The sequence below is a fragment of the Aristolochia californica genome, unplaced genomic scaffold (genome assembly GCF_029961685.1).
Source record: "Aristolochia californica isolate CCGP_79_NKW_82.1479 unplaced genomic scaffold, dmAriCali1.0.hap1 SCAF_7, whole genome shotgun sequence".
NCBI lineage: Eukaryota > Viridiplantae > Streptophyta > Magnoliopsida > Piperales > Aristolochiaceae > Aristolochia > Aristolochia californica.
In genome coordinates, this window is record NW_027182268.1 from 36295601 (window position 1) to 36320437 (window position 24837).

At 41.8% G+C, this 24837-nt stretch overlaps 2 protein-coding genes across 3 annotated transcripts; both read right to left on the reverse strand.

The window, feature by feature from the left end:
* Positions 1-16241: 16241 nt before the first annotated feature.
* LOC137936695 (phosphatidylinositol 4-kinase gamma 8-like) lies at positions 16242-18401 on the reverse strand. The gene has a single exon (XM_068781526.1). The coding sequence runs from the start codon at positions 18269-18271 to the stop codon at positions 16514-16516; it is 1758 nt and encodes a 585-aa protein (XP_068637627.1). The 5' UTR covers positions 18272-18401; the 3' UTR covers positions 16242-16513.
* A 1702-nt stretch (positions 18402-20103) lies between these two features.
* LOC137936696 (serine/threonine-protein kinase 52-like) lies at positions 20104-24596 on the reverse strand. Of its 2 annotated transcripts, none has more exons than XM_068781527.1 (6): positions 24086-24596; positions 22007-22128; positions 21287-21483; positions 21004-21178; positions 20717-20851; positions 20104-20629 (listed from the first exon to the last, which is right to left on the reverse strand). In XM_068781527.1, the coding sequence occupies exons 1-6, from the start codon at positions 24495-24497 to the stop codon at positions 20423-20425; spliced, it is 1248 nt and encodes a 415-aa protein (XP_068637628.1). In that variant the 5' UTR covers positions 24498-24596; the 3' UTR covers positions 20104-20422. The 2 variants fall into 2 exon arrangements, with proteins under 2 accessions (XP_068637628.1, XP_068637629.1); XM_068781528.1 differs by having other exon boundaries at positions 20543-20643.
* Between the last annotated feature and the right edge of the window lie 241 nt (positions 24597-24837).

Here is a 24837-nt window from a genome sequence, read left to right on the forward strand (position 1 = left end):
TTTTGAATAAGTATTTGACAGTTGATAATATAATCCTTTTAGCATGAGACAATTTTCATAGCAATTTTGTATTTGACATTTTATTTGATTAAAAATTTATCGATAAGTATAATAATATATTAGATTAATTATTAATTTAAATTTATTTCCTTAGAAAAGGTAATAAGAGGTCCATTTAACTTTCCTAAGAAATATTTAAAATATTTCTTTTAATTTTATAGTAAGTCTCTAATAGTAATAAGATTTTATTTAAATGAATTATAGTTTTTATTTGGGTGATTTTAAATTGATAGTGATATTTAATTTAATTTTGTTGTGTTTGATTATTGTATGGAGTTTATTCATAATGTTATGTAGTGTATAGAGTGTTTAGACTATTTTATGGAGTGTATGGAGTGTATAAACAATTTCATGAAGTGTTTATGGAATGTATAGACATTTTTATGGAGTGTTTATGCAGGTATTATGTATATAGATTATGCCCAATTTTAAGTAGAGGTCATGCCGAATTTTATATCAGTATTATATACATAGATTATGCTTAATTTTAAGTAAAGGTCATGCCCAATCTTATACATGTATTATAAATATAGGTTATGCCCAATTTTATGTAGAGGTCAAACCCAATTTTATGTAAAATATATGCATAATTTTATATATATTTTTTGAAAAGTTTTAAATATATGTAGAAGCTCGAGCTCGGGTTGAATTCGGTTAAATTTTTTGGGCTCGAGCTCGATAACAATTTTAGGCTCGAGACGAGGTTCGGCTCGAAATATTTAAATCAAGTTCGACTCGAACATAGGCAAGTTCGGGCTCGGCTCGGCTCGATACCACCTCTACTCGGAACCACCCTGATTCTATACTTGATCACTCGATTCTCTCTTTCTAATGCGGGTTAGGTACTCGAGACAATTCTAGATCCCCAACTCAAATTTGTTACTTCAAAATATGAGTGAACCTAACTGCGGCACAAGTCGTCTGAGTCGTGGGTTGACCCTTCAGTTAAAAAACCTTGATTTCAACTTGGACTCTGAATAGTAGTTCAAAACCACACCATGTCCATAAATAAAGGGTCCTCCCCTCCCCCACAAAAAAATTGAAATAGTACATCTTGACAAAACACCCCTCTCAAGTTTTAAATTTTATTTTATACTATTGAAGTCATTCATGTTTGAAAATATTATATTTATTATACTTTAGTTTTTATTTTAGTACACAAATTATAATTAAGTCTAATAATTTTATTTTACTGTAATTTATTCTATTTATTTTTTACAGTGTATTTGAATGTTATTTGGATAGTGTTTAGTATAACTGTATTTTTATTTTCTTATGTTGTATCATATGTTATTTTTAGAATATGTTCGTTATCTATAAATTTTATAGGGATATGTAATTTATCAAATGTTTCTAAATAAATGATTCATTTTCCAATCGATGGATCAAACCTGATAAATCATAACTTTCTCTAATCATTTTTAGTTTTTAAAAAATTATAGCACAAAAACCAATGTAATGTGAATTAGTTTGTAACTCACAATATTTTTATAATTTTAAATAAAAACTAAAAACATGAGTTTATTAGAATGTCAAATATAGTTGTGGTATCCCCAAAATAACTTTTTTTTAAATAAATAATTTGCTAGAAAAAAGGTGTGAGATAATTTGAAAAAATAATTTGTTTAAAAGAAATGTGGAGTCGGGCCAAACTTGAACCAACATATGTTTGAGTTTGACTTAATCTGAATACTTGGAACTCGAGCTCAACCTCAAACCTGAAATTAGAATCAAGCTCATGCCCAAAAATTTGAACCGAGTTTGAGCTCAAGCTCGAGCCAAGGTCGAATTCCAATTTACATTTAAAACTAAACAAATAAAAACTTATAAAAAATAAATAAAGAGAATATTGTGATGAACTTCGTACTATTGAACTATAAGCTATTAAGGAGTTTAAAACTTTGCAATGAAGTATACTAATGTATAATAATTAGCTTAATAGACCTAAAAGAAATAGCAAACACCTCCATCAGTAGTGTTTATTCCATTAGAAAACAACAACATTAGATGTTGAGGGACCCAAAAGGGTTGAACTATCGATCGTCTTTGAGGTTTGATGTAAATAAGAGTAACTATCAACCAATTAAAAAGGGAATCAACGCGAACAATTAGAATAAAGGGTATTTTCATAAAAAAAATCTATGCCAACAAGTCGACTCATGAACTAACAAGCCGAGTTTGGAAATTTTCGAGTTTGACTTATTATATTTAACAATATTTCAAGTTTGAGATCGAGCTGAGGTCAAGTAAAAACAGAACCGAGTCAAGTTTTTTTCAAGCTGAGTTCGAAGGGCCAAAAGGTGAGTTAGTTTGCAGAAAATCAAGGAGAGGAGGAGTGATTTGTGAATTTTAAGAAATGGAGAATAATTTCTGCAATTTTAGTGAGGCGTCAAGTGTCACTAGGGAGTAATTACCAACTGTCCAATATAAAAAAAAAATCCAAGCAATGTTATTGAAAGCAAGCCCGGCATCTGATGATCGTTGAACACGCGAGGTTCCGTGGTAGCGTACTAGTCTTGTCCCTGATCCCACGGTAAATATAAAATTCTCACTCCTAGGTCCTCGCGTATCGCTGATTGAACCGGAGTCTACCCATGGGCTGCTCGTCCTCTCTCCCAGGTCGTATCCCTAAATTGAATCATCTGTCTTCTTTCATTTGTTATAGGATCATTCCATCGTGTGATCTCGATGCTTCGAAATTCATCATTGCAAGTAAAGATGGAATTTCCTGTAGTACAAATGGAATCGCTTTAGTGATTCGGGCGCATATGAGTTTCTCTAGGCTTTCAAATAGTTAGACGGTACTCGAGAGCTTTACGACTTATTTCCGGTTCTTTTGTCCTGAGATTTGGGTTCTACTTTGTTGGAGGCTGCACGCTTTAATTGCTGTAATTGGAGTTAAAATGATTTTTTTTTTGCTGTTTTCATCTCTACAGCCTGACATCTTACTGAACCTTGCAACATGGACGTCTTAGTTACTTGCACGTTCTGGATTTCTGTGAAGTACTCAGTTATTTCTTTGTGAATTTTCTGTTTCAAATTACTTTTAAATTAATTACTGCGAAGGTAATTATACAAGTAGGGAAAGTAATACTCAAAAGGTAAGGGTGAAATCTGTAGCTTGGATGAAGAAATTACAATGGGAGTGTGTGAATGTGTTATGGCATCCACTCTTATACTTGAGATATCTAGGAGCAATTTTGGACCTTTTTCTACTATTATGGATCATGGATGTTCCTATTCCCCCCCTCTAGTTTCTCTCTATTATGATGCTTTATAGTATATTTTGGAACACATTTTCTAGCTTTGTAGATTAACAATATTAATTGCTGAATCTCTTCACTGTTAACCACCTCGATATCTTTAACATATTGATGCTGGAAATGTTTAATAGATAGAAACTCTGGGCGTCTGGGTGCAAATTTGGAAAATTCAGCTAGCGCTGACTCAAAGAACTTGAGGGTGAAGGTATACCTGTCTTTCTTTTAAGGCCTTTGAAGGTCTTTCAGTATTTGGTTATGCCTATCTCTACAAATGTCAATAGAAAGAATCTCTGAGCTGCTGTGCAACTAAATCTGTACTTTTCTTTAGCATCTAATATCTTTTGGGTATACTCCATTATGGTCTTAAGGTTGCAGAGTAAAATCTTAAACTTCAGATTCTGCTTTATAAGAGCCAAGTGGTTCCTGTTGCAGTGGCTTTGCAATGTTAAACGCACAGATGCCTTGTTTTTTTATTGTTAAGCCTAATGGCTTTTTGTTTCTTTTATTATATTGACCAATGAAGTACAACACAACTAATCTGAATATCTTTCCCATATCGTATTCAGTAGGTAATCATCTTTGTTAAGCTATTCATTCCCTGTAGTCTAAGAGATTTTCTTGCACTTTTGTTTGAAATAGTGGATTAGAAGTTCTGTTTTTGGTTGGTGGGTTGCGACCTGTGGTAGATTTTCCTCAAAACTGCTGTGTGAATTTCCACTAATTCTAGTTCTAGATTCTGAGGTTGAAATCTGGAGAACACCATGTAAGCAAAGGAACAAACAACTTTAGTGTTAGTAAATTTTGATTTGGAGCTATCTTTGTTGCTCCTACCTGTAGTTCAAAACTTTCATGTTGGTTATTTTGAAAAATACATTTTGGTAAGTGGGGATTTGTTAAGTGCACAATCTCTGCAGGCCATAAATGGGTGTACCACCTCATTTGTTTGAGTGGTGGATGTCGATATCACCCACTTAGCTTGGTTTCATTGATGAAGCTGCCTGGTTTAAGAACAAACAGATAATGGTTGTGAGATGGTAATCCAAATCCACACCATCTATTGGTTAGGCAAACATAAGAGCTGCCTGCACTTCTTTTCCTTATTTCTGTAGTTGTATTCCGTTATCAGAATTTTTTATAGCCACCCAGTGTTATTGCCAGTGGATTTACTTCATGTACTCCCATGAGATATGTTTTATCAAGCTCTAAACATGCATATATTGTGTCATATAAATTTTTATCTTTTGTATTCTTTTAATTTTTTCTCTTGTATGACACTTTCTTGTATCCATGTACCTTTTTTTTGTTCAAATACAATTTATTTTTACCTCAGCAAACAAATAATTGGTCACTGAATGTCTTACAAAAATTTGTATTTTTTAAACCTTTTTTTTCCCTAAATCTTGGGGCTGCGAGTGCATCATAGACTTCTTATGAGCCTTCATGTTATGGAAAGAATATCCACCTATTTCCTTTTATTATTATAGTGCACTTTTTCAAATTGATTTCTCCTCCTGCTTTTGATTCAGGCGTTGTTTTCTATTTATGGGTCATGTGACTTATTTCTTTTTGTGCTTTGATTGCCATAAATCATGATACAGTTGGTGCTCTTGGGGGATTCTGGTGTTGGTAAAAGCTGTATTGTTTTGCGCTTTGTTCGTGGTCAGTTTGATCCAACATCAAAGGTGGGAATCTCATTTTGCTTATTTATGAAATATCATTTTTCTTGTTCCTCAGCCAGTATAAGTATGGATTCTCTTCACTGAATGATTAATAGATGTTTTCATATGTCCCTGATGATGAAATGGTTTTCAGGTGACTGTTGGTGCATCATTCTTATCTCAAACAATAGCTCTGCAAGATTCCACAACGGTGAAATTTGAAATATGGGATACTGCAGGCCAGGAGAGGTAGAGTTATAGAATAGTTCCATGACTTGTCTGCTTTTTAAAGCCTAGTTTTGAATATTAGCACAAGTTTTGAGTATTAGCACATTTCACAACAAGCAAAAAAGAATCCTGAATGATTTCAAATTTCATGTGGAAGGAGTAAGGTTGTTTTTTTGAATTTGTATTTTTTATCTTTGATATTCTGCATTTTTTTGGGAAGTATGAGACTTTCCAGGGCTTTATCCTTCTCTTGGCCCCACACACTTAGATTGGCAAACTGCGTTTCTGATTCTCTGGTTAGAGTTGGAGTGGGACAAAACTCTTGATGTATTTCCTTGCCGCCTGTATTTCTTTATCTTTGCTAGTAGCAAGGAGGTTTAGCCTTAGTGCCTCCCCCGCCGTCTGTTCTTTTTCCTCTCTTGGTTATAATATATTCTCACATCATTGTGTAAAATAACGTTGTTTTTTTTTAGGATAAAATTCAAACAATTATGTTTTTGTTTTTAATCAGGTATGCTGCACTGGCGCCTCTGTACTACCGTGGAGCTGCTGTTGCAGTTGTTGTGTATGACATTACAGTCCCAGTGAGACGGAGGATGAAGCCATGGTGTGGCCAAACACCAAGGTGGAAGACTGTGCAAGTCCAGTGCACAGCAATAGAAGCAATGGCCAAGGCCAAGTGCAATGGCACGGCCCAGAGGGGCGCACACATATGGCTGGCCCAGCATCAACTTCAGCAAAAGAAGACACACTTGAGCTTGCCAAACGGATGGCCAAGCAACAAGGTGCACAACAACCCCAACAGCCAGCTCAGACACAAGGCAGCACGCCAGCAGACACTTCTGGCGGGGCGAAATGGGGTTGGGCGCAACCAGGAATCCTGGCGGGGCGAAATGGGGTTGCTGGCGCCCAACCAGGACTCCAGGCAGGGCGAAATGGGGTTTCCTCAGGACGCCAGGCGCCAGGCGCCCGCGCGCGCAGGACTCCAGGCGCAGGCGCCAGGCGCCAGGCGCCCGCGGGCGAAATGGGGTTTCCGCCAGGCGCCAGGCGCCCCGCGCGAAATGGGGTTTCCTGGGCGCTAGGCGCAAGGCGCCCGCGGGCGAAATGGGGTTTCCGCCAGGCGCCAGGCGCCCCGCGCGAAATGGGGTTTCCTGGGCGCCAGGCGCCAGGCGCCCCGCGCGAAATGGGGTTTCCTGGCGACCAGGTCGCCAGGCGCCCTGGTCTGGCGGGCGCCAGCCTGACCAGGGCGCCCCCTTGACGCCAGAAACCGAATTTTTGGGATCTGACGGATTTTTGAGCGTTTTTAGAGATTTCAAAAAGCCTAGGGAGAGACTATAAATAGAGAGGCCTCTCCCATTGTAAAGGGGTCGAAAAATCCTTAGCCTTCTTTACTCTTTTGGTGTATAGAGAGAGTTTTTAGCCTTGGCCTTCAAGAGTGTTTGGCCACCCTTTGTAATCTTGTATTCTCAATACAAAGTAGGCTTTTCTCTTCTATACTTTGGTGCTTTCATTGTCCCATTTGGCTTGCAACTTCTTGTGTGAAGTATTGGTTGGAGGATCCGAGGCTCAAGGAGGCTGACTAGTTCTTCGGAAGAGCTAGGCCGCACGGGGTAGATATTCCGCTTGGCTAGACGGACCTAGCCCAAATCTTAACCACGTGACAACTGGTATCAGAGCGTACGTTGCAATCAATGGCTTCCACAAGTGGAGAAGATGCTTCAAGAGGCAAAGATCAAGTAAGTGATGTTAACTTTCGTTTTTCTACTCTTGAACATCGGTTGGACAGTGTTGAGAACCTTTGTACGAATTGGGAGGAATTCGTTCAAAAGACTATTGAGGAGCATCAGCCAACTCCGAATTGGTTGAGAGGATTTGAAGAGGACGTCCATTCGGCCATGGCTGTCATGAGGATGGAAATGGAACGATTGGGGAAGGATGTCAAAGATCTCTCGGGAGAGCTTGGGGCAAGACTCACTTTGTGCGAACGAGCCTTAGCAAATGGAGGGGCTGTTCACACACAAGCGAAGATAAAGGTGCCCGAACCGAAGTCTTTCAATGGAGGGAGAGACGCGAAGGTCATAGATAATTTTCTATGGCAAGTGGAGCAATACTTCCATGCAAGCAAGCTCACCGATGAGCAAGCTAAGGTTAGTACGGCTGCCATGTTCCTATCCGATGATGCGATTCTTTGGTGGAGAAGACGCATGGGAGATGAGCAAGAGGGAGAGGACCCCGTCCACACTTGGGAGGATTTCAAGAGGGAGTTGCGGAGGCAGTTCTTTCCGGAGGATGTCGAGTACCAAGCAAGGAAGGAACTACGTGCATTGACGCAAAAAGGTACAATTAAAGAGTATGTACAATCCTTCACTTCTCTTATGCTTTGTATCTCCAACATGACGGATGAGGACCGTCTCTTCTCCTTTCTTGCTGGCCTTCGTCCATGGGCTGAGCAAGAATTGAGAAGGAGGGAGGTAAAGACACTAGTTTCAGCGTTATCTACGGCTGAAAAGTTAACCGAATACGAGAGGAGGAATGATTCGGTTAATAAGGTGTCCAAGGAAAATAATGGTAAAACAACTTTTAAGAAGAAGGAGAAAGGGGAGAAGAAGCCATGGGTAAAGGATACCAAGGCTAGGCCGGAAGAAAAGAAGAGAGGGGACAAACAGAGGAAGAAGGTAAATTGTTTCATTTGTGAGGGAGAGCACTATGCGAGGGATTGTCCTAAAAAGAGACTCCTCAACGCTGCTCAAACAGAAATGGACAATGGAGGAATTGAGCCTAGGATGGGTTCTCTAACCCTTCTCAATGCTGCTGTCCGTTCCAAGGAGGAGAAGGCTGCTCCACTTCCGGTAAGACCCTCAAGAGAACTTCTTTTTATTTCTCTCACACTTGCTGGACACACTGTTAAGGCAATGGTGGACACGGGTGCTACCCACAACTTCCTTTCGGAGGAGGAGGCTAGGCGCCTAAGAATACGAGGAGAGAAAGATGGAAGCAAGATGAAGGCGGTAAATTCTGCTGCTCGTGAAGTCCAAGGCGTTGCCAGGAATGTACCGGTGGTGATAGGCAAGTGGGTTGGATTTCAGAACTTTACCATTGTTAGCATGGACGATTTCAAGGTAATTTTGGGAATGGAGTTCTTCAAGGTTTGTAAGGCATTTATTATGCCACATGTGGGGGTAGTGGGAATTATGGACGAGCAAAGTCCTTGTACAATTTCTGAAGTGGAGGCCAAAGATGTAACAAACAAGGATTTAATGCTATCAGCCCTCCAGCTTAAGAAAGGTCTTAAGCAGGGCTGTTCTACTTACATTGCTTCTCTTTGTGCTATGGAGCAGAATGAGGCATTGCCTACCCCTAAGGAGATACAAACCGTTTTGCATGAGTATGGAGATGTCATGCCGGAGCAACTTCCAGCAAGGTTACCACCTAGAAGAGGGGTAGACCATCGCATAGAGCTTGAGCCCGGAGCAAGGAAGCCAGCACAAGCACCATATCGTATGGCGCCCAAAGAGTTGGATGAATTACGGAGACAACTCAGCGAGCTGCTGGATTCTGGGTTCATAAAGCCAAGCAAAGCACCTTATGGGGCCCCTATACTATTTCAGACAAAGAAAGATGGAAGTATGAGACTATGCATCGACTATAGGGCGCTCAATAAGGTAACCATAAAAAACAAGTACCCTATTCCTCTTATTGCTGATCTCTTTGATCAATTGAAGGAGGCTAGAGTTTTCTCCAAGCTGGATTTGAGAAGTGGTTACTACCAAGTTCGAATTGCGGAAGGAGACGAGGGGAAGACTACTTGTGTAACGAGATATGGGGCTTACGAGTTCATGGTTATGCCCTTTGGCCTAACCAACGCACCAGCAACTTTCTGCACTCTCATGAATGAGGTATTTTCCGAGTACTTAGACAAATTTGTCGTTGTGTATTTGGACGATATTGTGGTGTATAGCAAGAGTATGGAAGAGCACAAAGAACATCTTCGAAAAGTGTTCAAGAAATTGAGACACAATCAGTTGTATGTCAAGAAGGAGAAGTGTTCCTTTGGGTTGCAAGAGGTGTCCTTTCTTGGACATTGGATAGGGGAAGGACGGATATGGATGGACAGCAAGAAGGTGGAGGCTGTGCGTGATTGGTCAATCCCTACCAAGGTGCGTGAGCTTAGAAGTTTTCTTGGCTTGGCAAACTATTATAGGAGGTTTATCAAGGGTTTCTCAGCTATAGCAGCCCCCTTGACCGATCTCCTCAAGAAGGACCAAAAATGGCAATGGACGGACTCATGTCAAGGAGCATTCCAGCGGCTGAAGGATACCATGATGGTTGAACCGGTGCTTCACCTTGCTGATTTCAGCAAGCCATTTGAGGTACATACCGATGCCTCAAATTATGCCATTGGGGGTGTGCTTGAACAAGAAGGACACCCAGTCGCTTATGAGAGTAGGAAGCTCAATGAAACTGAGCAACGGTACACTGTACAAGAAAGAGAAATGACGGCGGTAGTGCATTGTTTACGTCTTTGGAGGCACTATCTCTTAGGCTCCAAATTTATTGTAAAAACTGACAATGTTGCTTCTAGTTACTTTCTTACACAGAAAAAGCTCAGTCCAAAACAGGCCCGGTGGCAAGATTTCTTGGCCGAGTTTGATTTTGAGATGATGTACAAGGCGGGGAAGTCAAATGGTGCTGCGGACGCACTGAGCAGGAAGGTGGATACACCTATCTCTTACGAGGAAGAGACCAGCCAGAGCTTGGCGCACATGGCGCAAGAAGGACCAGCACCTTACACGCATGCGGCAAAGGAGAAGACGCATGCGGCTGAATCCCCGCATACCGCAGCAGACGGCACTTGCTTCACGCGCACCACGCGCGGTGCGGTAGCATCAATACACGAAGAGGCGCGCGACGCAAGCGTAGGCGCAGGAGATAGGCGCTTTACGCAAGGCAAGCGCGCGCGCATGGAGGACCATCTTGGCGCAAAAACAGAAAATGGAACTTTGCGACTACAAGCCTTAGCAGCAATTACACAAGTTGGTACAGAGTTGCTAGACAAGATTCGCATTGGAATCCGCCAAGATACCCAAGCTTACAGCATTGTACAAGCTGCTGCCTTGGGAGAGACGAGAAGATTCTGGCTTGACGACGGATTGCTCAAGACCAAAGGTAATCGACTTTATGTGCCTAAGTTCGATAACCTAAGGCGTGACCTCTTGAGGGAATGCCATGATACCTTGTGGGCAGGACATCCAGGTCAAAGAAGGACATTGGCCTTGTTGTCTGGCCAGTATTATTGGCCAGACATGGAGAATGATGTGGAGGAATTTGTGCGCACGTGTCTTATCTGTCAACAAGATAAGATCGAACAACGCAAGCCTAGGGGTTTGCTACAGCCCTTACCTATTCCAAAGCGGCCGTGGGAGTCTATTTCGATGGACTTCATCTCTGGATTACGTAAGAAAGATGGGCTGGCGTCTATCATGGTGGTGGTAGACAGATTTACGAAGTATGGAACATTCGTAGCAGTGCCGAGTGATTGTACGGCAGACGGAGCAGCTAGAGCATTCATGGCACATGTGGTGAAGCATTGGGGATTGCCCACAACGATCATCAGTGATCGTGACCCCAGATTCACAGGAAAATTCTGGACCGAGTTATTCAAACTAATGGGAACATCTCTAAGTTTTTCCACTAGTTTTCATCCTCAAAGTGACGGCCAAACTGAGCGGGTAAATGCTTTGTTAGAACAGTACTTACGCCACTTTGTTGCAGCAAATCAGAAAAACTGGCCAGACTTGTTAGACGTGGCCCAATTTTCATACAATTTGCAGAAATCGGAATCAACCGGGCATAGTCCTTTCGAGTTGGCGACAGGACGACAGCCTTTGGCTCCCACGGGTCTCTTTCCAGACACTTCACGGAAAAGTCCAGCAGCTCATCAGCTGGCGAAGAGGTGGAAAGAGAAAACGGAGTTGGCACGGGTCTTCTTGCATAAGGCAGCCAAAAAGATGAAGAAACATGCTGATTTGAAAAGGAGGGAGTCTTCTTTCAATATTGGTGACCAGGTCCTTCTCAAACTCAGACCTGAGCAATTTCGTCACCTTAGAAGCAGGAACAAAGGTCTTTTAAAGAAATATGAAGGACCCTTTCCTATCATTGAACGTGTGGGCAACCTCGCCTACAAATTGCAGCTGCCCAAAAGGTTTAAGTTCCACAATGTTTTTCATATATCGAACCTTAAACCCTATTTTGAAGATCCAGACCCGGACAGAGTAGTTGACCCAAGAGCTCCCATGGATATATCTACTACCTTTGACAATAGGGTAGAGTATATTATTGCAGACCGAGAGGAGCGCCAAAGGGGCAAGCCCCGGAGGACGCAATACTTGGTCAAGTGGCAAGGTCAACCGGAAAGCGAGGCAACATGGCAAGACGCTGCCGAGTTATGGCAGTTCGAAAAGGAGGTAGCCGTCTATCGCCAGGGGTTGCAGACGAGGGCGTCTGCCTTATGGCGGTGGGAGTATGAGACGGAGGATGAAGCCATGGTGTGGCCAAACACCAAGGTGGAAGACTGTGCAAGTCCAGTGCACAGCAATAGAAGCAATGGCCAAGGCCAAGTGCAATGGCACGGCCCAGAGGGGCGCACACATATGGCTGGCCCAGCATCAACTTCAGCAAAAGAAGACACACTTGAGCTTGCCAAACGGATGGCCAAGCAACAAGGTGCACAACAACCCCAACAGCCAGCTCAGACACAAGGCAGCACGCCAGCAGACACTTCTGGCGGGGCGAAATGGGGTTGGGCGCAACCAGGAATCCTGGCGGGGCGAAATGGGGTTGCTGGCGCCCAACCAGGACTCCAGGCAGGGCGAAATGGGGTTTCCTCAGGACGCCAGGCGCCAGGCGCCCGCGCGCGCAGGACTCCAGGCGCAGGCGCCAGGCGCCAGGCGCCCGCGGGCGAAATGGGGTTTCCGCCAGGCGCCAGGCGCCCCGCGCGAAATGGGGTTTCCTGGGCGCTAGGCGCAAGGCGCCCGCGGGCGAAATGGGGTTTCCGCCAGGCGCCAGGCGCCCCGCGCGAAATGGGGTTTCCTGGGCGCCAGGCGCCAGGCGCCCCGCGCGAAATGGGGTTTCCTGGCGACCAGGTCGCCAGGCGCCCTGGTCTGGCGGGCGCCAGCCTGACCAGGGCGCCCCCTTGACGCCAGAAACCGAATTTTTGGGATCTGACGGATTTTTGAGCGTTTTTAGAGATTTCAAAAAGCCTAGGGAGAGACTATAAATAGAGAGGCCTCTCCCATTGTAAAGGGGTCGAAAAATCCTTAGCCTTCTTTACTCTTTTGGTGTATAGAGAGAGTTTTTAGCCTTGGCCTTCAAGAGTGTTTGGCCACCCTTTGTAATCTTGTATTCTCAATACAAAGTAGGCTTTTCTCTTCTATACTTTGGTGCTTTCATTGTCCCATTTGGCTTGCAACTTCTTGTGTGAAGTATTGGTTGGAGGATCCGAGGCTCAAGGAGGCTGACTAGTTCTTCGGAAGAGCTAGGCCGCACGGGGTAGATATTCCGCTTGGCTAGACGGACCTAGCCCAAATCTTAACCACGTGACACCCAGAGTCATTTAACAAAGCACAGTATTGGGTTAAGGTAGCTTGTTTGCAAAGGTGTGGGATGTTAGTTCTTTGGTTTTGATCTATATTGAACTATGTGCGCACTATCTCATGTAACAGGAGCTGCAAAAGCATGGAAGCCCAGGCATTGTCATGGCTTTAGTGGGTAATAAAGCTGATCTTCATGAAAATCGAAAAGTTTCAGTTCAAGTATGTTCACATTCTCGACCATGAATTTTATAAAATACATTGGCCCCTAATTTGCTACAATAGCAGCAGTTTCGAGACAGTTATTTGACATCTAAGCATCTTGTTCCTGAAGGATGGTGTAGACTATGCTGAGAAGAATGGAATGTTCTTCATTGAGACATCTGCAATGACAGCCGATAATATAAATCAGTTATTCGAGGTTAGTATCAGACTTACTGCTGTAATTTTTCTATCAGCATGCACTAGATGGTATCTATTGACAGTGAAGACTTGGATAAGAAATATATACTGAAGAACAGGAGGTTGTTCTTTTATTTCCTTGCTGATCTTTTTTGTTGGCGGCTCCAGTAGTTACAGTTTTAAGCGTTGTCATGCCGTTATTTGGAAATATAAGTTGCACGATTTTATGTAATCCATGTTGGGTCCTGTGTTTATCTTGTCAGTCTATGTGAGTAAATTTACTTGGATAATGGTATGTTATTGCTTACATTTGCCAAGAGGTGTGACGATGGATGTAGTAGGATCAGCACAAGAGAGACGTAGAGAGGCAGCATCAAATACCTATTCCTACATTATAAGTAAAAGAGTATTGCAATATCATCTTTATTACAGTTGGAAAATTTTGTAAAACAGTCTCTTGCACACTTTAACTAGTAAATAGAAGAGGACTTGAAGCTAGTGATGTGATGCGATTCATGTCTAAAAATAAGATGCTCAAAGCAGTGCATGGGTTCCTGGGGATTGAGCCGGTTCAATGGCCACGTGTGGTTTCTTAACATGATGTCCTGGGTTCAAGTCTCACTGAAGTCAATTAGAGAAACCAGAAAAAAAGAAGTGCAAATAATGGAAGAAGTCCTATATTTAGTGCTGCATAAGCAATCTTGTGCCACACCACCTAATCTCTGCTTCGTATCACCTTATATTACAACCTTATCTGCTGGCAAAATCCTGTAACTAACTCCTCCATATTGCATTCACTTTGTAGCCATCTCTAACAAGGTATCAGGACAGTCCGAGTGACGGAAAGCTTATTCCTGATTTACAGATTTATATTGGTTACTAGGGGGATGAAAGAGTGAATGCCTTCTCGACGGAGAAGGAAAGAGAGGAAAATAGAAGAGGTGAGGCAGAGATCACTAGACAGGCTTTATGAGGGGCCTTGTCAGTTCTGAATTAGCAAATTGGTGGTTTGGATGGTCAGGTGTGTATTATGAAGCTATGATACTGTGCACAACTGGGAGATGCCAATGGTTTGTTAAATGGCAAACTTGGGATTGGGCCTTCAGCTCAATGCTCACATGAAGGAATTTCTATTGTGACGTCTAGAGTTCAAGCCTCGCAGGAACTAGGGAGTATTGGAGGTAGAATGTTTGAGTAATCGATGTTCAAGAAAAAGAAAAAAAGACTTGTTGAACTAATTGCCTACATGGCTTCACAAAGAGGAGAAGGTTGCATGGTTTTAAGTAGTTAGAACTTGGTTTTCGGAACTATAAGGTTACTCTGGGATTATGTGAACATAGTTGTTGAAAATGCTAGTTTGGTGTTGGAAATTCATTTTCCGGGAAATTCTTTTTGGAAACTAAAATGAAATATCACCTAAATCTGTGAGAAACCTTTTGTGTAACTTCAAGGAAATGTTTCTGATACATTTTTGAAACCTGTACTAAACTTTATTGGTTATTCATTTTGATTTCATAAAATATCATATATTTATGTTTCCTCAAAATGAGAGGAAAAAAATGAAAAGGTTAAAGTATTTAGTTCTAATATGTAGTTTAATTAAGTAAAATCAATTAAAACTAGTTAATTATTTTGCATGTATTCAATAAATTATAGTTAATAAAACATACAATAAAGTAGTCATAGTTAAAATAATTACTTTAATTGATTCTGTAAATCATTTGCCACATGACATATAGAAATTTCTTTTTCTATTTTTTTGTTTTTTACAATTTTTAGATTTTTAATTGTTTATTTCCTTGAATTTCACAAAAGTGTCTGAATGTTTCCTTTCTTTTAGCTTTATGTTTCTTATAATATTTTGCTGCATTTCTTTTTGTTTCCTATTTTAAGAATAATGATCTAGGCTCTAACCGTATAGTGTCTTGGTTGTACTGAGATGCAATGATAGTGGTAGGAGTTTTTGGCTTCAGAAAATGTGAAAAATGTGAAGTAAATGGTTTCCTATAATTTTCAGATTGCCTGTGAAAAAGAAAAAGAATTTCAATACGGATAAAACATACAGACTTCTTTTGTTAATTTATAGCCTGCTCAAAATTGCATTATGGCATAGAACATGACGATGAAGTTGGATTCTCTCTCTCCGCTGATGTCTGTCTTATTAATTTTACAGGAAATAGCCAAGCGTCTGCCACGATCATCTTGACCGTAAAGGTTGGAATTCAATCAATCAAATCCTATCGTGTAATGTTTTCTTTGTTATTGTCTCAGTCTATGAATTTTGTTTCACTCTGATGGTTTCTTGTAGCTTTTCAGTTGTTTGTTCCTGCCATGTATCCGTGCAAGGTGGTCTACCATCGTTTTATCCATTTGTTGTGAACAGCGTGACTGAGCTTTGTGTGGCTTACGCCACTCTGACTACGCCCTAGGATGCAAATATAATCACTTTATATGTACCCGCTTGTCTTTTTCGTGCTGCTACAATGAATAGTTTGCTCTAGGAACAGTCAGAAACTCTTTATTCTGACTTTTTTTCCGAAGCTTAGAGACCTGGAAATGTGTAAACAGGAAACTCGTAACTTGGCAAGCTCTTTGTGGTTCATAAGAAACTGGTTCTGATTCAATTGTAATATCATATCGAAAGACTAACTCGGTGCTCTCTATTTTCCTTTTCATGATAGTGAATGGAGTGGACAACTGTCAGCAAGCAGTAAGCATATCAAAGTTGCATGGTCTGAACTTCGAGCTAAAGGTTAATATTTTCGTCTCCCCACAGAACCAGCTCCTGTTTAATTTTTGTGCGTCTATCAGCACCTGAAAATTTCAATTGTGTAAATCAGTTGAAATAAAAAGTTTTCCTTTCGAGTCAGTGAAAGTGAACTATCAAATTTTAAGTTACTTCCCTCTTAGCAACTGTCCTGACCCTTTCAAAACTTCTCAAAAAGTTTACCATTGTGTGACCTCTGCATCATTAGTCTAAATAACATTTGGAATCATATACAAAGAAAGCACCATGGCATTGTCAGGAAGATAATCTTCGGTCAGAATTAATTTTTTGCCCAGGGTACAGCAGCCAAACAAGGGCAATTATTGCCACTCTAGAAAGCTATCATCTCCAATTCTGAGCCTGCATCTACTGGACTAAGGCTCGGTGGTGTACATATGCTACAACGGTTTTGATTTACTAACCTCGTAGGTCACATTACCAAACTCCAACTTACAAACGCTGGAAAGTGGAAGCTGTCTGCTTCTCTCCTGACCTAGCCTTTGCAAAGAAGTCCCCAACCCGTGATAAACTGTCTCCTCTCCTGTCCTAGAAATTGCAGGAAGTCCCCAACCTGGGATTCAATTCCATGTTTTTCCTAGACTCTAATGCTACAGGTAGGAGCTTCTCAAACCTCTCAAGAAACGAGTCCCATTCTTCTTCGTTCATGTCCTGGAAAGAAATTCCTCCATGTTCTTGCTTGCGTTTCATGACTGATTCACTCATACTCCTTGGCAATGCTGCTTTGAGCTCGTCATCGACATCCCCACTGTCACGGTCGTTGCTACTGTTCCTGGCATCGACTTGGCTCTGATCGTCTTTTTTAACAACGTGAACAAGGTTGTTGTTTTCTTCTTCATTGCCCTCATTGTCATCGTCTTCCTCGTGTAGAGGGGACAAAACTCCCTCCCGCAGACACCCGTTGATACATCTCACTGGACCACGCGTTGGTGGCGCTCTGGGAGGCTTACCCGAAGGAGGTCGTTGAGTTTGGAGTAGTCCGGAAAGGTCCGGGGAAGGGCTGCAGAAATCACACTCCTCGAAATCGATCTCGAATTGGCAGTCATCCAGGCCAGTAGTATCGTCTTCTCCTTGAAATTCACTACCCATGGTGGCTTTGACCTCTGCGCAGAGGGTCTCCAACACGCTCGGCTCCTCCTTCATGCCGCCGAACTCTCGCGTCATCATGTCTCCGATGTCTGCGAGGCATAGGCTCGCCGCAGCAGCCCGTTGCAAGAAAATGGTGCTGAGAACAAGAGCCCGGATGGACGACTCCTTCAACAAGGGCAATTCAGTTCGGAGAAGCTCGGCGTCTCTTGTAGGATCGAGAGCACTTATATATTCGCATTCAGCTTCAGTAAAAGGAACAGAGGCTTGCGGCCAGTGGAGCCACTCGAAGTAAGGGTCTTCGATGAACTCTGGTAAACACAGCCCATGGTCGATGGGGACTAGCTCAGCCGGTCCACCTACGGCGGAACCATCATTCAAGTAGCTGCCGAAACCAGTCGAATGGCTCTGTTTCCTCACTAGGATGTTTCCGGTGTGTCTATCGATGTTCAGGATCCTAACGTCAAGAATTCCGATCCGGTGTACGGAAGCGACTGAAAAGCAGGAGGACCCCAGGTCCCCCGCATCGTAATCATGGGGGACAAACCGCTGAATTGAAGCCACCATTGGTGGCGTCGCCGGTGCCTTTGAACGATTCGAACGAAATGCGGCTTCAGAAATATTGACAAGAGCAGTGGGGGGTACCCCGGCGAAGCCACCATGGTCGAGGAGATGAGCAGCGACCTCACGGACCGCTGTCTCACCATCCTGTCCGGGGCGACTCAGCCCTTGAGGCCCTAAGATGAGGCGAGCCAAGCCCTTGGAGATGCCTGGTTCATCATCTATTGGCTTCACCACTGCAATCTTGGTTCCGTTGTCGCTGCGCAGGTAGTAGGCGGCACCGAGACCTCCCGGCGTGGGGAGCAGGTCTCCCCCCGATTCCATTGCTAAAGTTGCCTCGAGAATGAGTGCAGGGATACCTTGAGCCCCTCTACCAGCCAGGACCTCGATACGGGCATGGCCGGCGTCCTCACTGTCCTGGTGCTCATCCACCCGGCCCACACTGTTGAGGCAAGGAGTGGAGAAGCTGCGTTTGATGGTGGTAGCAGAGATGGCTGCAGTCTTTATGGAGCGGACGAGGTTGGCTCTGTCAAGTTCGAGAGCCACGGGGTCAGGGAAATGGCTGAATGATCGGAGCTTGCAGATGCGTGTCCTTGCCAGCGGCTTGAGTCCATGGGGATGATCGATGGTGACCGCCATTTGCAGTGTTGTAATCGTGATCCTCTAACCGAGATGAGGAAGTGCAAGCATGCAACATGCTTAGGTTACTCTTCTTTCGTCTTCTCTGTTGCACTCGTCGTCCGCGACCTGCTTCCAAGCTCTACACGCCATTTTCATCTCTGCAACAACGAACTCCCACAATAAGCATGGTAGCATTCCTTCCTTACGTTATCACTGGGTCTCTCATGCTCGGCCTATAACCATATTTCAGAAGAAATGCCATAGTTACCGGTGCTTTTGGGATCAACCAAGATATTTCTAAGCTCTAATTTTCAATTATGCTGTTGAAGTTACTCTACTTTTCTGGTGGCTTCAGTCATAAAAAACAGTCTACTCCTCTCTCCGATAAACCGCTTCTCAGAAACCTATAAAAAAAAATTGAATCAGACGATTAAAGTGAATAGAAAAACATTCCAGTACAACCATTAATCAAAGAAAAAATGGTTTTTTTTGTTCATCTCATAGGTACGAACAGACTCTAGGAAGATCCAGTGAGCACCGACCTCTTATCCCTCACGCTTCCGCTTCAAGATCTTTGAAAGCTGCAAAACCCAAACAAAAGGAAATAAGAGAAAAGAGAACAAAAAATCTGAGAAACTTTTGCCCATCAAAAGTGCTATTGCTTACAGATGGTACAAACCGCAACATTGGACAGAGGAGCGAGAGAGTGAGAGACCATTTGAAGACGCAACCCTGAACACAGGAGTTCGTCTTCAGGCAAGGAACTAGAGAGGAGGTGAAAGGAGTTTGTCAGATGTTTATCATCGCAAACAACGATCAATATGAGAAAGAAAGGTAAGGATCCAGAAAAGAAAAAAAGGAAGAAGATAAAAGACTCACCTGGAACCGGAAGAACCGACCGATCTTGGAACCGGAGAGCGATCGGCTCTGTTAGCCTTTCCACTTTGTTTTCTTTTCTGCTCTACCCATTCTCTGTTTTCTTTTCTCTCCCCATTTTTATTGCTTGTTCTAAATAACGAATAGCGGCATTTTGCTATTTATGGGAGCCTAAATTAAGCTTGAGGTCCTCTTTAGTTGGATTAAGCAGTTTGACTGAACTCTTAAAGGGTTCTATTTCTTCTTCTTTCTTCCTTTTCTTCACATGTTTAAGCTATTTTTCAAGTCCGGAGATGATGAAGGACCAAACAAAAGAAAATAGGTTGTTCCGCAAGTCTCGCCTACCACCAAAACGAGGGGTTTTTCTTTTTTCTTTTCCGACTATAACTGGTTTTATAAAAAAATAATTAGAACCCATTTGAAGGAGAATATTAAGATTGTATGTATAAGCGAATGAGGATGCCAAATGCTGATTCTAAGATTTTCCTTGAATGATAATCATTTGTTGGATATTCATCCTCCAATTATTGCTTGCTTGGTGATTGATTTTGAAGGAGTTTCGAGGCTTCCTTGGTAGAATAAGAGAGATTTTCCTTTGCCACATAAACTTCAATTTGGGAGAGAATTGAGGTAAAATATTGAGCTTCACTGGTTTTTTTTATAACAAATATGGAGAAAGATGGATACTGTAATCGGTTAATGCTATGCCTCCACATTCAATCCAGCTGCTTGTGCATTCCAGAGTTGGATTAATCAGATTCAGAAATGAGGGAACTCAATATAGCTGCTTTTGGATTTAGAGGAGCCACAACTAGGTAAAGATAGGATCCAGAAAACCCTAGATACAATTGGAACATTTAGTATTCAGATAAACCTTATTCTGCCCTTCCTTACAAACATACTTAAGTCAAAACTCAATGAAATTGGCCGTATGAGACTGTGAAGTAACCAAAATACCATTCATCCAGACACCCTAAAAAAAAATCATAAATCTCAATTATTGAAATCTTCATATTATAATTAGAATATAGAAGCTCATCTTACGAAGTAGTTGAAAAGCCAGTCAAATCCCTACAGCAGGCTAGTCAATCAAAATACACAGAGAAGAAAAAACCTTTACACAAGAGTGTAGCAACCAGGAATACAAATGATGTGCCAAGCTCCCTATCTACTGGTAGCCATCCGATTTCTATAACTGGAAAGCTTCATCCTCTAGTTACAAATGGTGATTACAATGAGCTCATTTTCCATGTCTGGGCCCAACTAAAAATTTCTGTAAGAAGAATCTTTTTGTTACGGGCCCCGATGTCTCCTGAAGCACAAACATCCCTGCTGCTGGTCCAAAGGTATCATCCCTCCGCCCTTGGATGTGTCTATCACCTCTATCATGGCTACCACTTCATCCATCTCAGGCCTCTTATCTGGGTTTGCATCCCAGCATCTCTTCATCACATTGGCCAAGGAACTTGGACAACAGCGAGGGATCTCAGGTCTCAAATTCTGCCATTCCAGGACTATTCGTAATTTTTTACAGCTCAAAACTACAAACAGAAAAGGATTTTGAGGGCTAAAGAATTCACAGCTTACTTGTCGGACAACTGCAGAGGTCACCTCCGAGAAGCTCAGATCAGGATATGGCATGTCACAGCAATAAATCTCCCACAAGCAGATACCGAAGCTGTACACATCACATTTTCTGTTATATGGGTTGCCATTGAGCACCTATAATAATTTATACCAGTCAGTATGAGCAACGGCATAGAAGAGAATTTCCATCGAGTCAAAACTGTTGCAACCAGAGAGAAAAGAAAACTGTAAAAAGTATAAAGAATAATACTCTACTCTGGAAGAATGATGGATACAACAACAAGTACCTCAGGTGCCATGTAACCAAGTGTTCCCGTCTCACCAGTCATGTCATTAGGATTTTGAGCCTCAACACGAGCAACCCCAAAATCTGCAATTTTTACAGTTCGAGTCTTATCCAGAAGCATGTTCTCTGTCTTCACATCTCTGTGAACTATCTTTTTTGAGTGTAGATAACTCAATCTACAAATACAGAAGATCTTTACAAAAATGGTTTCTTGCTAAACAAATATTTTTTATAATGATAAATAGACAATCACAACTAAATCACAGCTAGTGGAGGATCTTTACCCTCGAGCAAGATCCAGCGCCAACTGTACTACTACTTTAAAAGCAAGCTTCCTTCTTCGATTTTTTATGAGGTAAGACTTAAGTGCCCCCCCAGGAAGATACTCCACAACAACACAACAAACATTACTTGGCATGCCAATTTGGCCATTTTCTGTTTGTATATTTAACTCGGATGAGCCCATAGTTGCACCTATAAACTGCATAAGAGTCTTATGAGGTTACTTATGTTGAAATATATTAAACAAAAATAAAAATAACAAGAAAATATTACATTAAGTAGGAACATTGGAGAGAAAATAATATATGCAACAAGAGGCATTTCACCACTCCTATGCGATGGTGCACACAGAAGTGTATAATGAAACCAAGTTTTCTTAATGCTTATTGTTGTAAATTTTATCACAGTAGAACACTGATCTGTTTCAGGACACCAGTCAAGAACCAGTGACCAAAAAGATTAGCAGAATTTGATTCAGCATCTAGAGGACTAACTACCCAAGTAAACAAGGAATGCCTGGTTAACATAATTTCATGGTACGCAATAATATTTTGATACATAAAAGCATCCAAGATGTCCCATCAATTGTGACAAAATCACTCTGACATGACCTTAGGATCAAAGTACATTACTACAAGAACTGACAAGTCTGTCCAAAAAACTTAAGAAGAGAAGAGAGAGTAACAAAGAAAACTTCTGCTGTCCATAAGAACTAATGTTACCTTAGTAACATTAGGATGATCAAGCTTATGCCAGACCGCAACTTCTTGTGTGAAAGCTGCACGGAGTGAAGCATTTTCCGCTTCTGTTCTATGTCCCTCCTCCCCCCAGTCAAGCAGTTTTACTGTATATACAACATAAAGACAAAGATGTACTGTTACTAAAACCTAAGTTGAACGTTTTTTTTCTTCATTTAAAATCAAAGAAATCAAACATAGAGCAGCTCTAAAAAACCAAATTCTTCATAGTGAACCACACGGAACTGATCAAGAAACAGCAAGAGGTACATTTCATCTTCTTGAATATTTACCTACAAGGAGTAAGATAGACCGAGGGTAGATTTTGGGACATTACCAAGAACTACCTGAAAAAGAAGAACTATATATACACCGACATAGGGGTACCAGTCTTGGTACTAGCATGCTTCTTCAAGCAGCGTGCTTTATTAATGATACCAGTGCAAGATTCCTGAATGACCACAATCCCAGGAAAAAAAGTATGCTTAAACTATTCAAGTAGCATCCGGAAACATATCCCAGAAATGAAACACGACTATTGTTCCATCGCGGATGGATCATAGCCAAAGGACACAACCATATGATAAGTGACCTGCAATGGGCAATTAAGATAAAAAGAACAGCCCCATAGTTGTAACGTAAAACGTACACAAAAAATGCGTATTTCCTCTTAACAAGCAAGGTGAGTCTGCAGGCCACCCCTGTTGGCACTCTTCAATAGGAGGGGTTGGTCCAAGATGATTAAAAAGAACAAGCGATAAAACAAAGTTGTTCCTATGTCAGTTAGACTGTGGGTGGTGGGGTGAGGGGCATGAGACTAGAGCAATGTCCTGTATGGACAGTTGACAATACTAAGACTCAATCTAATACAAAAGCCAAATCATCTGTTTAATTTATGAAAACACCGGTCATCCATGGTGCCTAGTTCCATTTTGTATTTGTGTTTTTGCAGGAACTTCATAGTTCAGTAAATAATGTACTCTCCTCTAATCCATCCTATTACTTTTTTTTTTTTTTTATCTCCAACTGCCAGGAAATCACAAGACTGACATTACTGGAAAGGTCTGAACCAACAAAAAGTTGGAATCACATGAACACTCAGGAAAAGATACCAAAAACAGCAAGTCATAGTGACTACTGTGAAAGTCACGGATTATCTGAAACAGTGAAGTCGGTGAGAAGAGACATAGAACCATGGGAGCTTATCAATATGGAAAAATGTGGCCTGCTTGAAACAAGACCATTTCCCAAAACAAAATGGTAATCGTACTAGCTAATCAAACCCAAGACAAAGACTAAAAGACAGGATCACACCAAGATGAAGGGTTCTTCTTCAACAAAACAAAATTTACTTGTATACCTCGGTGCTCAAACTAAATAATGCAAGTATGAAAAAGAAAAACTACCGGTTGCCTAAAACCAAGACCAACAGAGAACATCTAAAATCTAAAATTTGTAATGGCTAGAAAAAAAATACACAGAGATGAAGATGGGTTAAACCCAATTCCATACTCGTACAAGAGGGAAAAAGAAACGAAGCCCTAAATATAAAGAAGACGTAGATGAGAAGATCTAGGTCTCAGAGAACAGATACCACCATCATCATAATCAAAGCCTTGTCCAACTACGTTGGTATCAGGATTCAGGAAACTCACTCAGAAAAGGAAAATCGAAAAACCAAACGGAACATAGACAACATTTGAGAGAGGTTGTTCATACCCAGGTCGAGGAAAGCTAGCGGAAAAAAAATAAAAAAAATGCAGATACTGAGAACCGAAAATGTAAACTCCTACTAAAAGAAATGAACGGCGGAAAGCCGCAAAGCAGGGAACTGAGAAAAAGACCAAGGAAACTCTAATGCCTCTCGGGCACCCCAAATGATTTCAACAGTTAAAAGTCTCGGGGGAAAGATGAAAAAATAGATCCAAAAGGCCTGAAGGACTCCAACAATGCATCCAAAACCGGATGATCAGATCACAAACAAAGAGAATTTCTAAGACAGAAAAGAAAACAGCAACACCAGTAATAACAATCCAAAGTCCGGAGCTTTTACCGAGCTTTTACCTGCAACATCCTGTCCGTCATAAATTCCTCGATGAACAGTTCCGAAGGTGCCCCGAGCAATTACGCTCTTTATAATAAGCTTGGAGGGATCGATTTCCCACTCTTGCCTGGCGGCCCTCTCCTCTTGTTTCTTCTCCACGGTCCTTGCCCGAGTGAGGTGCCTCTCGAGCTCATCGAGGCTTTTCAGGTCGATCTGATCCGCCCTCACGAACCCATCACTAGTCTCTTTCATTTCCGCTTCTGTTCCGCTCTTCCTTCCCCTGTTTTCAACGCTTCCGGAGGAGATAGAGGAAGAGGTCGGATTAGAATTAATGGGTGTTTTGCCGCCTTCTGTTTCTTGGGGGAGTTTGTTTTGCTCTCTTTCCTCAGTTTCCCTCTCCACTCTCCCTCTATGACTACTATTATCATCCATGTGGGCACATGGATTGCCTGATCCCGGCGTGTGTTTCTGACCCACCTCGGTCTCCTCTCTCTCCCCGTCTTTTTGAAAAATCTCTCGCAACTCTGCTTCTCCCCTCGTCCAGTCCCTTCTCTCTATTATACAACTCTTTTCAGTTTTATACCGTTTCTCAAATTTTGCCCTTTCCAAATTTTAATCTAAAAAGAAAGAAAGAGGAAAGCAGGAAAAAAAATACTATCATGTTTTTGCTTGATTTCTACTGGTTATTTGCTTTAGTACTCAAATCTTAAAGTTCATAAATAAGAACTTTCTCTTAATTGTTCTTTTCCCTTCGCTGTTTTCTCTTCTCAAT